Genomic DNA, 15,285 nt, shown 5'->3' on the forward strand with positions numbered 1-15,285 from the left:
TCTGGTTGAAGACCTTGTTGAATTTTTGGGGAGATTTATTGGTATCACTCCTTACAGCACCATTTCTCTGACATCCTAATTGATAGTATTGAAACTGGTATTTAAAATATCGTCTGCTGCAAAATTTTATCTTGTTCACATTAATTTTTTTTAAGTAATATTGATATTTTACTGAATTCATAAAATGTACTTTTATTTTATTTTATTGAAAGAGAGAGACAGACAGGAAGGGAGAGAGAGAGAGAATGAGGAGAGAGATGAGAAGCATCAACTCATACTGTTACGTTAGTTATTTGTTGATTACTTCTCATATGTGCCTTACTGGGAGGTTCAAGCTGGTGAGCTTGTGCTCAAGCCAGCACCCTTGGATTTTGAACCTGGGTCCTCAGTGTCCCAGGTTGATGCTCTATCCACTGGACCACCACTGTTCAGACTATATAATGTGCTTCTAAAATTGAGGGTATGATAAGCCACAGTATGCCATCCTTCTTTGGGCATGTCTTAAGAAGGGCAGCCACAAGTCCTAAACAGTTTTTTGTGTGGTTTGATTCTCTTGTCTGGACCTATGGGTTTCCTTGTGGGTTTGATTTTCCACTTATTGGGCTGATATATCTGTGACAAGTTGTAGGGGGGTATTCTAAGAAAGCTGTGTCCTCTTCAGGTGACAGGAATGTATGAGAGTTGGGTGCCCAAACTGGTGGCTGCCTTGTACAAGAGGGAACCCGACTCCAACGTCATCGTGGTGGACTGGCTGTCACGGGCCCAGCAGCACTATCCAGTGTCTGCGGGTTACACCAAGCTGGTGGGAAAGGATGTGGCCACATTTATCAACTGGATGGCGGTAAGACTGGGAGAAGAAGCCATATGTGTCCAAAACAGAGTTCTTGGTTAGAACTGGACAGATTTCTGATCTTTGTTCCTTTTCAATTAGATATAGGTATTTTGTGGGGCAATTCAAACTTTAGGATCAGTGTTGCCATCATTTTTTATCCAAAAGCAGCATTATGATAAGAATGATAAAACTGTAAAACCAAGACATCATCCTTCCCTGCTCTATCCTTTGATATTTTCATAGTAAATAGATGTGTTGACACCAAGAACTGAGTGGCCAGAACAAGGAAAAGTGTTATTTTTGGGCTTAAGGAAGATGTCACGTTCAGGCTCTTCCTTTCCTACCAATTGGCTGGCACATGAAATCTTATCCTGGCTTTGACCTGTTAAGATACTGATCTCCTTAATAAAAATATTAATAGTACTTATTCTTTAGTGTGGATTAAGGGTCTAGATTTCTGTTGGAGTTGAGCTAAGAAGAACATGGCAGGGATAGTCTGTAGAATGTGAGGTGACTAGGGTCAGGAGTTTCAACTTAGCTGCCAGTTTTATCCACACATCTCTCTGAGGCCATTCTTTGAAAATATCCTTTGAAAAGTTTCTTAGAGTTGAAAAGAAGCTAATTCTCTGACAGGGCCACATTGCTTAAATCACATGATTGGAGGTAAACAGTAAACTATGTTTATGGGACTGACCATTAAAAGGTTGACTATTGACTCTTGTTAACCAAGAGAGTGAACTTGGACAAATCGAATCACCTCCTTGGGCCTCAGGCTTCTCATCTGTTGAATGAGGAGGAGATTGGACCATATGTGTCTGCTCCTTTCCTCCATAATATTTTCTGATTTTTAGTCATTGCTTGGCTAATCTTAAAGTATAATGTGGTGTATTTAGAGTAGGGAATAATGGGTTAAAGTTAAATCTGTATGTGTGTGTACCTATATGTGTACATATGTGAGTATCTATACACATATATGTCTATATATAAATCTACACATGCATAGACATGCAGACATATATTTTCAGATGTATGGAAATTAAGGCTTCCATACATTTAATTTCAGATGTATTAAAAAGCTTTCTAATTAAAATATACTGTTAATGAAAAAAAATTTCAACATAGTATATATGTCTTTCTCATCTGTAACACAAAGTTAAAAAAAGAGAATTAGTTTTCAGATTTGAAAACAATGTTTATATTCATTTTATTTCTTTTAGCTTTGCTCTTTCACAAAGAACTGTAAGAACCTTTTTTTTCTTTCTCTCTTCCAAAGGAGGAATTTAATTATCCTCTGGACAATGTTCATCTCTTAGGATACAGCCTTGGAGCCCATGCTGCTGGTGTTGCAGGAAGCTTGACCAATAGGAAGGTCAACAGAATTACTGGTAAGACAGCAGTGCCATTCATTTTATAACAAAAGAGTTGAGATGCCTGTCATTCTGAAAGAGAATGACAATGCTTGTCAAATGCCCATAGGTGTGTGTGTTCTTCTGGGTCTGGCAGGGCAGACCCAGAAGAACACACACACCTCCATTCTTTCCTGGGAGGGCTCTTTTTCTAGAGTGAGATCAAATGTAGGCCCTCACTCTCATGGCCAGATTGTTTACTGGCTGAAGAGAAACAGAGGGGAGTTGAGCACAGAGAATTCACTAGTGTCCCTCATCCCTTCCTCCTGGGCTTTGGCGGTGTGCTGCCCATATGTCACTCTTTACATCACTACTGGGAAAATGGAAAAGGACCAACCCCATTTGGAAAAATGAAAACATTCAGTTGAGCCAGTGGTAACAGACGGCCTGGCACATGCAGCACGGAAGGATCACCACTGGTTAAGGTCCCCTCACCAGCTTAAAAAATGATTTACAAAAGGAACTCAAGTCATTCTGAGTGAAAATGACTAATTCATGGCTAGTGCAAGAGACTCAAAGTCCATTTTAGAAGTTGAGCCTACTTTCTGACTCTTAGTAATTTAAATAATTACTCAGTAATTTAAATAATTTCAATAGTGACCCAATCACTATTGAATAGGAGCTAATAAGAATCTGTGTGGCTGCCGGTTATATTCAAATGGTGAGTGATGGAGTGCTAAGTAATACTGATGGAGACCAAAAACAAAAGGAATTAAAAAATTGATAAGGCCTTTCTTCCCCACTCCCATTAAGGCCTAGATCCAGCTGGACCTAACTTTGAGTATGCAGAAGCTCCAAGCCGCCTCTCTCCGGATGACGCAGATTTTGTAGATGTCCTACACACATTTACCAGAGGGTCGCCTGGCCGGAGTATTGGAATCCAGAAACCAGTAGGGCATGTTGACATTTATCCTAATGGAGGCACTTTTCAACCAGGCTGTAACATCGGGGAAGCTATTCGTGTGATTGCAGAGAGAGGCCTCGGAGGTAAATATGATTTAGAAGTTAGTTAAACATAAGTTGTGTTCTTTTCATTTCTCTATTTTTCTTCAGTGAGAGGAGGGAAGGCAGAGACAGATTCCCGCATGCGCTGGACCAGGATCCACCCTGCAAGTCCACTAAGGGGGGATGTGCTGCCCATCTGGGGCATTGCTCCATTGCCCAGCAACTGAGCTCTTGTTAGAGCCTGAGGCAGAGGCCATAGAGCCATCCTTAGTACCCAGGGCCGTGAGAGAGAGAAGTGAGAGGGGGAGGGGTTGAGAAGCAGATGGGCTCTTCTCCTGAGTGCCCTGACTAAGAATCAAACCTGGGACATCTGCACATCTGGCTGATGTTCTAAGAGCCGTAAGTTATATTCTTAACTCTTATCTTATTGCCCCTGTGTTCTGCCATTTCCACGAATATGTTATTTTAATATCCACATTGAGCCAAAGTTACGTTCCTGGGGAAGTGTCATGCTCAGTATGATTGCCTTCCTGTAGTCAGACCTTTATCTTTCATGAGCTATGACCTAGATGACATTGACTATGTCACTTACAGTAACAAAAGACAAAAAATGTAAGGTTTAGACAAGGATACTCTACTGCCTTTGATAATAGCAACGTAAGATGTTATCTGGCTATGCGTTATCAAACTTTGAATGCAGTGGCAACAGCGGTAGAGTTATTGTGACTTTTACAGAAAGTAAAAAGAGCGTTCATTAGTCCACATTTCTTTTGTCAGCATTTTAAAGAGATGCACTAATCAGAAGCCAATCCCCATTCCCTAACAACACACACTCCAAAATTTTAAGAAGAAAATATAATTTTGGCTTAATATTTACTTTAATAATTATGCTCACTTGTGTTGTTTATTATGTGTTTTAAGGGAACTTTGCATACTTTATGCACAATGGGACATACCTGTAGATAATGTGCTCAAGACTTCTGTGCACATTAGAAAACTTCTAGCATAATATTACTATTTTCAATAATTATAAGAGTTTATGGTAATAGATACTTTCTTATGACTTTGGTGATTATTTCTATAATTCATTTAAATGTAAAAATCATTAGTAGTAACAAAGCCCTTGAATTTTACATAGCATCTATGATAAAGAGCTATTTATTTAATAACTATGCTCTTATGATATGGTTTCTAGAAGCAACTGAAAATAGATGCTTTAAATATAAGATTAAGATATAATAAACTGGGAAAAATCAACTTTTACCTTGGATATCTCTTATTATAGCTTCCTTAACATACTTACAAACATAAGACAGCAGTAAAATCTAAAGTTCCCTATAAATGTGCAACTTTGACATTATTGGAGCTAGGTGAGAAGCTGCCACCAAGAACAACCCCTTAAATAGGATATGAAGTCAAAAAGCCATAGGCCCTAGATCTTGAGGTCATTCTATTCCTAACATCACACCTAAACTCTCTCACACATGCTAGATGAGACACTCATTGAGGATCTCTACAAAGTTGGAATTTTCTTTGCTTTCTTTCCCCACAGATGTGGACCAGCTTGTGAAGTGCTCCCATGAGCGCTCCATTCATCTCTTCATCGATTCTCTGTTGAATGAAGAAAACCCCAGCAAGGCCTACCGGTGCAATTCAAAGGAGGCCTTTGAGAAAGGGCTCTGCCTGAGTTGCAGAAAGAACCGGTGCAACAATGTGGGCTATGAGATCAATAAGGTCAGAGCCAAAAGAAGCAGTAAAATGTACCTGAAGACTCGTTCTCAGATGCCCTACAAAGGTAAGCTCAAGACAGCTTTAGTTAAGGAAAATCAGTTTGATCCTGTTTTTTGTCCCTGCTTATTGCATCACATGTACCGATTCTGTTCATTGCAACAGAGATGACCAAATGATGTCACTAAGCACTGAGCCCTCACTCGTGTTTGTTGGTAGAAAGGGAGTTGTACTGATTCACTTTACTGAAGCTCCGAGTTCCCATTGCCAATAAGGCCCAGTACAGCAGCCCTGCTGGCCACCCTCCTCTGTAACTGTGGCCATTAGTATGAACCAGCCCATTAGCACCAGACTCAGAGCTAATTGGAAACCTTCCATTCAGGGTCAGCATCCTATGGCCCATGGACCATATCCAGCTACCACCTGCTTTTGAAAATAAAGTTTTATTAGAATAAAGTCACATGCATTTGTTTCTGTATTGACTAAGGCTGCTTTCCTGCCAGCGCAGCAGACTTGAGTAGTTGGGACAGAGACTTTTTTATCTAGAAAGCCTCAAATATTTACTATCTGGCCCTTTGCAGAAAAAGTTTGCCAGCTTTAAGGTGTGCTTTAAGTGAAAGCAAGAACCACCTATATTTTAAAATACTGTACAGTTATTCCTGAGAGGGTAGAATATACCAAAACTGGTAAGGTATTTCCATTTCATTATGAAGCTGTTCACACTTGAATTTCAAACTTGGCATCTTGTTTAGAGAAAAACCTACAGGAACTGAAGGGAGATAGAGAGACAGACTCCTGCATGTGCCCTGACTGGGATACACCTGGCAATCCCGTCTAGGGCCGATGGTCTGCCCATCTGGGACCATGTTTGATACCCAGCTATTTTTAGTACCTGAGGTGGAGGCTACATGGAATTATCCTCAGTGATCAGGGGCCAATGTGCTCAAACCAATGTAGCCATGGCTGTGGGAGGGGAAAGAAAGAGAAAGAGAGAGGAGAGGGAGGGGTGGAGAAGCAGATGGCCGCTTCTCCTATGTGCCCTGACTGGGAATTGAACCTGGGACATCCACACACTGGACTGACACTCTACCACTGAGCCAAAAAGCCAGGGATTCAAATTCTGTTTATCTTTACCCTATAGTAGCTGTGTGATAAGCTTGCTGCCTTTCCTATCCCCTTACTTTCTCCCCATCCCATCTCCTTGGGGTTTTTGGTAGAGATGGGGTAGAGCAGGGAGAGGTTCAAGTTCAGGTACCTGCCTCCAGATGCTGTCTTTAACACAGGATGCTTCAGGAACCTGCAGTCTTTACAGCATCACTGGTGATTCAATGAAACAAGTTTTATAGTGAGAATGCCATACATCTACCTCATCCTAGATGATGTGGGAACAGAGAATAAACATGAGCCTCTGACCTGAAAGAGCTTAAACATAAGGTAGGGAGGTTAGACATACCAATGAAACATGAAGAAATGCAGTCACATACACTGACACAGTAATAAATGCCAGCGAGGCTTGGTATAGTTGCTAAGGGACAAGATGGCCAAGAAAGAGGTAGAGTTCATGGAGAAAGCATCCTGGGTAATTTGGCCTCTTGATTTAGTCTCCAGTACCCCACCAAAGATGACTGCTTTCTAGGACTGCCTGGCAATTCAGATACACCTGGATTTTACCTATCTACAACAACTATACTTGTCTGAAAGGGAATAGAATTCAAAGTTTGGATTTTCTAGTGGCCATCTCTGCACAGACATGAAGAAATCTTTTTAAGCCACACTGATAATCATGTGTGAGTGCTTCTGGTTAGATCACTAGTGAAATCCGGTCTGTGGTTCTGAAGTGCGGGCTTTTTGGTGGGCTGTGGTGTTTCCACAAAGACTAATCAGCACTTGTCGATTTTTTCTTTACAGTCTTCCATTACCAAGTAAAGATACATTTTTCTGGGACTGAGAGTGACAAACAGACCAACCAGCCCTTCGAGATCTCTCTGTATGGCACTGTGGCTGAGAGTGAGAACATCCCTTTCACCTTGTGAGTAGCTGCATGACATGACCTCCTGCATGTGGCACTGCCACCTGCCATGGCACTGCTACTTGCCACAACCATTGGTCTGAGGAACATAAGAAGACTAAGATACCTAGAAAACGAAATAGTAAAAAGAATGAAAAAAAAAAAGCTATATGGCAAAAAAAAAAAAGTTTTTTACAGTGGTACATATAATTAGACACAAATTAAGTGTCCAATGTTGAGGCCATGGTTAAGTGAATTGTGACTTAACAAATCAACAAAATCAATCTGGCCTTTAAAAGCTATAATTATATAAAACTAGGTGAAACATGGCAAAAGTGGAAGTTAAAATATGAAGTGAACAAATAAAGAAGACAGAATGGCACACCCATGGAGACTATTAAAAATTAAATGTTCACATATCAGTACAAATGGAAAGCATGCGTGAAAATGAAAATAATATCTCTGAATAATTGGCTAGTGGATTTTTTCTCTTAAAACTGTATTAAATAGTTTATATTGTTAGGATAAAAATTGGAATTGATTAAAGGGGTGGAGATATCTTTTGAAATACATTAAATGCCATTGACATTAATCTTAGGTATTTTGTTGGACATTTTTTGCATTTTTAAATACCCCCCCTAAACAATAAAGCATTTACATCTCAGGGGGAAGAAAAGGGGAAACAACAGCAACAACTGGATTCCCAGAACTAACCAAATATGTTGATTTTTGCATTTAGGCCCGAAGTTTCCGCAAATAAGACATACTCCTTCCTCATTTACACGGAGGTGGACATTGGGGAACTGCTGATGATGAAACTCAAATGGAACAGTGACTCGTACTTCAGCTGGTCCGACTGGTGGAGCAGTCCTGGCTTTGCCATTGAGAAGATCAGAGTAAAAGCAGGAGAGACTCAAAAGAAGTAATTTCATTTATTTTTCTTCATTCCTTAGACTTATTCTAATGTCATTACCTAGAGGTTGTATTTTTGGCGCCATCAACACTCATGAAATTTTAGTAAGCTTTGTCTTTATAACTATATCAGCTAGTTAGTGAAATAAGTCAGACAGAGAAAGACGAATACCTTATGATTTCACTTATATGTGGGATTTAAAGAACAAAATAAACAAAACAGAAACAGACTCATGGATACAGAGAACAAACTAATGGCTGACAGATGGGAGAAGGACTAGGGGACTGAGTGAAAAGGGGGAAGGGATTGAGAAGTACAAATTGGCAGTTACAAAATAGTTATAGGGATGTAAAGTATAGCGTGGGCCATGTTTTTCAGTTGCTGGGGTGTGGACTGGCCCACCAGAAATTTCATGCCGTTCCATGAAAGAGTTAACCACCCTGTTGTTGTATGAAGATTATTTACCCAATATGCTCAGGGTGATTTCTGCCATAGCAGTCCCTGAAATAATTCTCTTATTTTCACCGGTCCCCAAGTATAAAAAGGTTGAAAACCACTGGCATAAGAAATATAGCCAATAATATTTAATAACTACGTATGATGCCAGGTGGGTACTAGACTTAACAGGGCAGTTACTTTTTTTTTTTTTGCATTTTTCTGAAGCTGGAAACAGGGAGAGACAGCAGTCAGACAGACTCCCGCATGCACCCGACCGGGATCCACCGGGCACGCCCACCAGGGGGCGACGCTCTGCCCATCCTGGGCGTCGCCATGTTGCGACCAGAGCCACTCTAGCGCCTGAGGCAGAGGCCACAGAGCCATCCCCAGCGCCCGGGCCATCTTTGCTCCAATGGAGCCTTGGCTGCGGGAGGGGAAGAGAGAGACAGAGAGGAAGGTGCGGTGGAGGGGTGGAGAAGCAAATGGGCGCTTCTCCTGTGTGCCCTGGACGGGAATCGAACCCGGGTCCTCCGCACACTAGGCCGACACTCAGGGCAGTTACTTCTTAAGCGATATGTCCAACCACTGTACTATACACCTGAAACTAATGGAATATTGAATGCCAACTATAATTGAAAAATAAAAACTATATAGCTATATAATTACACTTTTAAGTTTTGGGGAAAGTGTTCCTTAATTATCATACCTAGGAAGTAATAGTATTTCTGACTTTTATGGAAAGACAATGTAAGCCCCCATGGTCACTGTTAATGAGAGCTGAGAAGTCAGGAATCTCAGCTTCACGTTTTGCACTACTTCTTGCAAACACAAAACGATTATGGGGAGAATCTCGGAGATGTTACTTTGACATTCACAGATTAGAACCAACCTCTTCAAGAAGGACGGGATGCTGAGGTAAACCTCACCCAGTCCTTATACTCACCCAACACATACTTAGAAAATGAATTGCCTAGAGAGTCCTGTAGGATTGGAAATGTTTATACTAAATGTACAGAGATTTTGCAAACTCCAGTGTTAATATAATATTGTTAATAAAAATATGACTTCTTAAATTAGGATTGACAAGTTATTATTTCTCTTCGGTCATTTTCTTTCATTAAAAAAAAAAGATAGGTCCAGTTGGAGGTTGGTTTATGAATTCCCTAAGGCAGACTCAGAGGCCCTGAAGTTGATCTTGTATTATTTCTTAGTGAAAACCTTGTGATTTTAAGGCTACTCCAGGCTGATTGTGTGCCTTCTAGATCCATTAACTGGCTTTATTGCTGAAGAGTGGGTTGGGCCCTCAAATAACCCTCTGATTCAGATGTGTTGCTGACCACAATTAATGTAAACAGTTAATTATTGGAAATATCAAAACAATTAATCAGATCAATCTGATGGGATTTAAACAGCCCTGATCCAACCACACATTTAAAAATTTTTTTTCCCCATTAATATTGAGAATGAGAGGCAGGGGAAGGGAGAGAGAAAGAGAGAGAGAAGCAGCAAGTCATTGTTTCACTTAGTTGTTCCATTTAGTTGTGCACTTACTGACTGCTTCTTGTATGTGCCCTGACCAGGGATCGAACCCATGACTTTGACCCATTGGGACGACACTCTGTCCACTGACCCATCTGGCCAGGTCCCCAACCATACATTTTTGAACAGTTTTTCACTGTTGCATATGGCATGTTCACATCTCTTTTTCCCCCCACAGGGTGATCTTCTGCTCCAGGGAGAAAGTGTCTCATCTGCAGAAAGGAAAGGGATCTGTGGTGTTTGTCAAGTGCCACGACAAGTCTCTGAATAAGAAGTCTGGCTGGTGAGCATCATGGGCCGAGCTCCATGGAGACTCTGAGCTCCTGTCCTGAGGGGTGCTGCTGCCTGCTGTGCTCTTCGCCCCGGAACTACAGGCCTGCACTGATCCTTGTGATCAGAACCCTACAGTGGTCTTTAGCCCTTCCCTACACAACTGACACTGGTCCAGTTGATCTGGGCAGTACTTTCTTTTTTTATCTGTCTCTTTCTGTTCTTTCTGCTAGCTCTGACCTTCAGCCCTGGCACGCTTTTTAGATTTTATTTAACTTCTTGAACAACTATGAAATCTTTAGCTGTGCTTTTCTTTGTACTGCATCCCTGCTACCTTACAACCCCACGTGCAGAGTGCACAGCAGTGCGTGGTCATGTGGCTGTGCGTGACGCTCCTCCCAGGAGGTACTCAGGACAGTGAAACACTGGCTGTGGCCACACCGTCCTTGCTCTAAGTGCCAGTCGACTCAGGGAGAGAAAGCCAAAAGGGCAGCCACCAAGCATACAAAGGTGGGGGGTTAATGGAGTCAGAGTGCAGGAGACTGTTCTCTTTCCATCCCAAAACAACTCCCTAGTTCTTTCCTAACCTTTAAAGCTAATCCACGTGACAACTGGCAGCTGAGTCTTTCCATAGTGTCATTCCTCAGTGGAGACTAAGCATGTGACCTCCCCAGCCCTCCCTGAATTCCTGCACTGAGCCGCTTTCATTCCTCATTCTTTCCCTTGCCAGATGCCTAGTGCTACTGAGAGGCAGGAATAAAGAGGAGAAAGCTTAGCCTGACCTGTGGTGGCACAGTGGGTAAAGCATTGACCTGGAATGCTGAGGTCACCGGTTTGAAACCCTGGGCTTGCCTGGTCAAGGCACATATGGGAGGTGATGCTTCCAGCTCCTCTCCCCCCTTCTCTCTCTCTCTCTTCTCTCTAAAATGAGTAAGTAAAAATCTTAAAAAAAAAAAAAAGGAGAACCTTAGAGCATGTCTGACAAGCCAGTGACACAAGAAACAATGGGAAATGCTGGTGACAATGTCATCTGGATACAGAAAAAGCAATTGCATTTGGCTTGTCTTCTCACAGTTACATTTGTAGACAACAGAATAAAAATTGCCTAGTCAGAAAAAAACATTAAAGACTCTTTATGGAATATCTCTATTATTTTTAATTTTTAGTTTATAGTGTAATTTGTCCATGGATGATTATGGATTATGGCTAGATTAGAAAGATGCAAAAAGGAAATAAAATCACTGGGACTCTATCACCCAGGGACATCCCCTAATTAACATTTTACTATATAGGCAGACCTCGCTTTATTGTGCTTCCCAGATATTGCATTTGTAATAGACTGAAGGTTTGTGGCAACCTTGCATCAAACAAGTCTATCAGTTCTGTTTTTCCAGCAGGCTCGGATGATGGTTAAAATTTTTTAACAATAAAGTATTATTTAAATTAACATATGTGCATTGTTTAGACATAATGCTATTTTTTTCTTAAGTGAGAAGTGAGGAGGCAGCACTCTGCCTCCCACATGTGTCCCAACTGGCATCTACCTGGCAAGTCCTCTACTGGGCAGTGGTGCTCTGCCCACCTGGAGCTGTTGCTTTGTTGCTCGGCAACTGAACTATTCTAGTGCCTGAGGTGAGGCCATGGAGCCATCCTCAGCGCCCAGGGCCAACTTGCTCCATTCGAGCCATGGCTGCAAGAAGAGAAGAGGGAGAGAGAAGGGAGGGGGGGTGTGGAGAAGCAGATGGTAGCTACTCCTGTGTGCCCTGACCGGGAATCGAATCCGGGATGTCCATATGCCGGGCTGACGTTCTACCACTGAGCCAACTGTCCAGGGCCAACATAATGCTGTTACACACTTAATAGACCAAAGTAGAGTATAAATTTTTTATGCCCTGGGAAATCAAACACTTTGTGTGACTTACTTCATTGTGACACTTGCTTTATTGCATTGGTCTGGAACTGAACCTGCAATATCTCAGACATGCCTGTATATATTTTAGACTTTCTCTATGCATATATAATATTTATATATTTTTATTATTTTGAAAAAATAAAATTATGACATAATGTACTTTGAGTGGCAAGGTGAACCCATCTGGATTAAAAGCATTAATGTAAGTCTCTCAAGGTAAACTTGAATGGAGACTAGTTACTGACATTGATCCAGGCAGGGTAACTGACTTATTATCTAAGTGGAGATTGTTTTACTAAGAGGTTCATTGCTTTGTTTTTCTTTATCACAAATTTGAGGCAATTTCACATTTACTTTAACTCTTGGAAACGGCTCTTATATGAAGTTTTATACATAAATTTATGTCACATAAAAACATATACAAATACACATGGACACATACATTCTCCCAAAATTATTCACAACTTTAAATCTATATGTGAATTTAAAATAAATTCCAAATTAGGAAATAACTCCATCTGTTTATAAGGTATTTCTGGTTATATTACTTATCAGTTACAAGAATTTACCTGAGAAAGTCTAATGACACATTCCTCGTCTGATTATAGCATTAGTGAGACAACAGGTAACATAGGCAGCTTTTTAAAAATGCATTTGAACTTTATCTAGGAGGTAATTATGAATCAGACTAATGACCCTCTGCATTGTTCTTTATGATTAAATTAATTAAACAAAAGTTTCTCTTTCTCTCATATACATCTTTGGAAGTCTCCTATCACAAGAAAAAAATAGGGATTTCATTTGGCAAGTTTTAGAAATAAGACATCTTCCTAAATTTCCAAACCATGTGGTCAGTCTTTTGAAAATGATACTGCTTATTGGGACTTGGCTAAGTAAATGTTAGAGTGCCTTTCCTTTCCAGGAACCTGCCGCTTTCTCTGACCTGTTATCCAGATCTCCCTTGGGTTTGTTCTCACAACTTTTGTTCTGAATTTCCAGATGAAATCTTTTTCATCCTGAAGGTGGTGGTGGAGGGAAGAAAGTTGTAAAACAGTAAGCAGATCATAAATCGCCTCTTTCTCTCCTTTTTTCCCCTCAGAAACTGGGCACATCTACAGAAGAGAAAAACAGCACATGAATTCTGTGAAGAATGAAGTAACTTTTACAAAAGATACCCAGAGCTTTGGGTGGTTAAAAGTGAATTTTCCTGAGTATTAATCCCAGCTTCCCTGTTAGTTATTTTAAGAGACAGTCTCAAATTCTAAAAAGTGGCTAATTCAATTTGAGGAGTACAGTGGTCAAATGCATCTTCCAACATTAAAAAAACAGCAGATACGAAAAGCACTGCATTTTGTCCTTTGAGGAAAAGATAAGAATTGTTTGGGCTGGAGGTAAAATAATAAAGCTTCGCTATGTAGTGAGTCTAACCATAGCCTACAATTAATCAGAACCTCATGTTTTCATTGGGATTCTGCATTTTCTGGATTGACACATTCTCAAAGTTTATGCTAAATCTGAAGGCAGAAAATAATTTTTTTTTGGCCCGAGTCTGAAGTGATTGGGAATCAGACTGACTACTGGCCGAAACACCTGCCTTTTTTTGGAATGGCTTCCCTCTTGCCATTGGATGTAGCCCAGGAGTGAACCATGAACCAGTGACTGGGCGCGAGGAATGGAGAATAAAATAGAATTGAACCTTTAGATACTCCTTATGGCTGGTGGCATAATAACTAAGTTACAGATGAAAGGAGATAAAAAACTTAGAACAATTAAGTATTAATAGGCTTATTTACAGTTTATTGCTTCGTCTCCTCTCCTTTTCTTGCTTTATTTCAAAGTTACATTTTAACAGTGTTCCCTGGGTAGGTGTTAAAATAAGCTTGTCATACTCAGCTGACATGAAATTTTAACTATGGAGAAAGAAATTGATCCTATAATTTTAGTATCAGATTTTTAAAACTATATTCATTCATTGGAAGTAATTTACTAACCACTGGTTTCTATTCAGTTTGAGGCTTATCTCTGCCATACTTTGAGCATGTCTCTTTTTTCCCTGGTTTTGATAAGAAAACGTGTTCAAAGTTAAATTTTGCATTGGGCAAATGCCTACATATTTTAGACAAGGACAATTTTTACTAAGTAGAGAGATGGAAACATCACTGGGATATATTCATAAACAGTGCTTCAAACCACTGAGGGTGGTAAAAAGAGTCTTCAGTTGCCATAGCCACATGAAATGTCATGAGCGCTGTTGTTTTTAACAACAGTCAGGAAGGAGTGAGCGATTATTTATACACTAGATCTCCTGTGTTCAGAGTGCTTTTCTATATATTAATATAACGTGATAAAGAAGTCAGTCTCAGAGGCTATTTCTGGGAATCCAAACTGTGAACCTGTGTGAGCACCTGAACATGTACATACTCACATATGAAGCCCTGCGTGTATGTGAATTATTCAGGGTGCTTGGAAGGTCAATGATCAAAAGGCGTATTGGAATTTGTTGGTGTAGAAATTGTTCCCGAGGAGTCAGGGTCAGTCCTTCATCTGAGAAATATGACTGCCTACACAGAGTGGGACGGGTGTTGTGATTGATATTGGCCAGCTTGGCATGAATTCTCTCTAAAAATAAAATGTTGTGCGATTGCTGGTTGGCATCCCCCTTTGTCACTAATTCATTAATTTTCTGGATTTGGGTTTTGAGCAAAGGTGCATAAACTTAACATATGAATCATATCATTGTATGGCCCTGGGAACTCTGGCTTCCATAGAATTCACGATCTATTATATATTAACAATGCTTTGGCTTTAAGCGTTATTTATTAGCTGTAAATATATGTGTGTATGTGTAAATGGGGGTTGTACATAAAGGGGCTGTGGCTGTCTGCATTTATTGATGTGTGGTGCTGACTTTGTACACGTCTTGATTCAGTGACAGTCTCACCGAGCCAACTTGCTCTGATGAATTAATACAATAAAATGGGCTTTAAGAAAAACAAACGTACTTAACTCTGTGAAGTTTTAATAAAATTGACAAAATTTTATTACAACACTAAATCCCTATTTTGTATCATTTTAGTTCCCTAAAAGAGAAATGTATTCTTAGGGCAGATTCATCCAACAACTTTTTACTCAGTAACCACTATATTTAGTCAAAGTGTGGCTTCTAAAAATAATATTCACATTATGTATATATTTTTATATTTACATTTGTACAAGGCCTTACTTCGAGATTCTTCATTTATTTATTTTCAACAAATGACAGCCCGTGGGTCATACAAATCTACTGTGATCTAT

The 15,285-nt window shown here is 40.2% G+C and overlaps 1 protein-coding gene across 2 annotated transcripts in view; it reads left to right on the forward strand.

Moving 5' to 3' along the window:
- LPL (lipoprotein lipase) overlaps window positions 1–15,045 on the forward strand; it is a 34,770-nt gene extending 19,725 nt beyond the window's left edge. Inside the window, exons 3-10 of one of the 2 annotated variants that reach the window (XM_066350989.1) lie at window positions 662–841; window positions 2,106–2,217; window positions 2,992–3,225; window positions 4,736–4,978; window positions 6,820–6,940; window positions 7,659–7,841; window positions 9,988–10,092; window positions 13,091–15,045. In XM_066350989.1, coding sequence (XP_066207086.1) covers window positions 662–841; window positions 2,106–2,217; window positions 2,992–3,225; window positions 4,736–4,978; window positions 6,820–6,940; window positions 7,659–7,841; window positions 9,988–10,092; window position 13,091 — 1,179 coding nt within the window. In that variant the 3' untranslated portion in view covers window positions 13,092–15,045. Of the gene's footprint in view, window positions 1–661; window positions 842–2,105; window positions 2,218–2,991; window positions 3,226–4,735; window positions 4,979–6,819; window positions 6,941–7,658; window positions 7,842–9,987; window positions 10,097–13,090 lie in introns of those variants that run through there. The other variant, XM_066350981.1, reaches the window with a different exon arrangement.
- Window positions 15,046–15,285: the final 240 nt, after the last annotated feature.

Source organism: Saccopteryx leptura, chromosome 1 (assembly GCF_036850995.1).
Source record: "Saccopteryx leptura isolate mSacLep1 chromosome 1, mSacLep1_pri_phased_curated, whole genome shotgun sequence".
NCBI classification, from domain to species: Eukaryota; Metazoa; Chordata; class Mammalia; order Chiroptera; family Emballonuridae; genus Saccopteryx; species Saccopteryx leptura.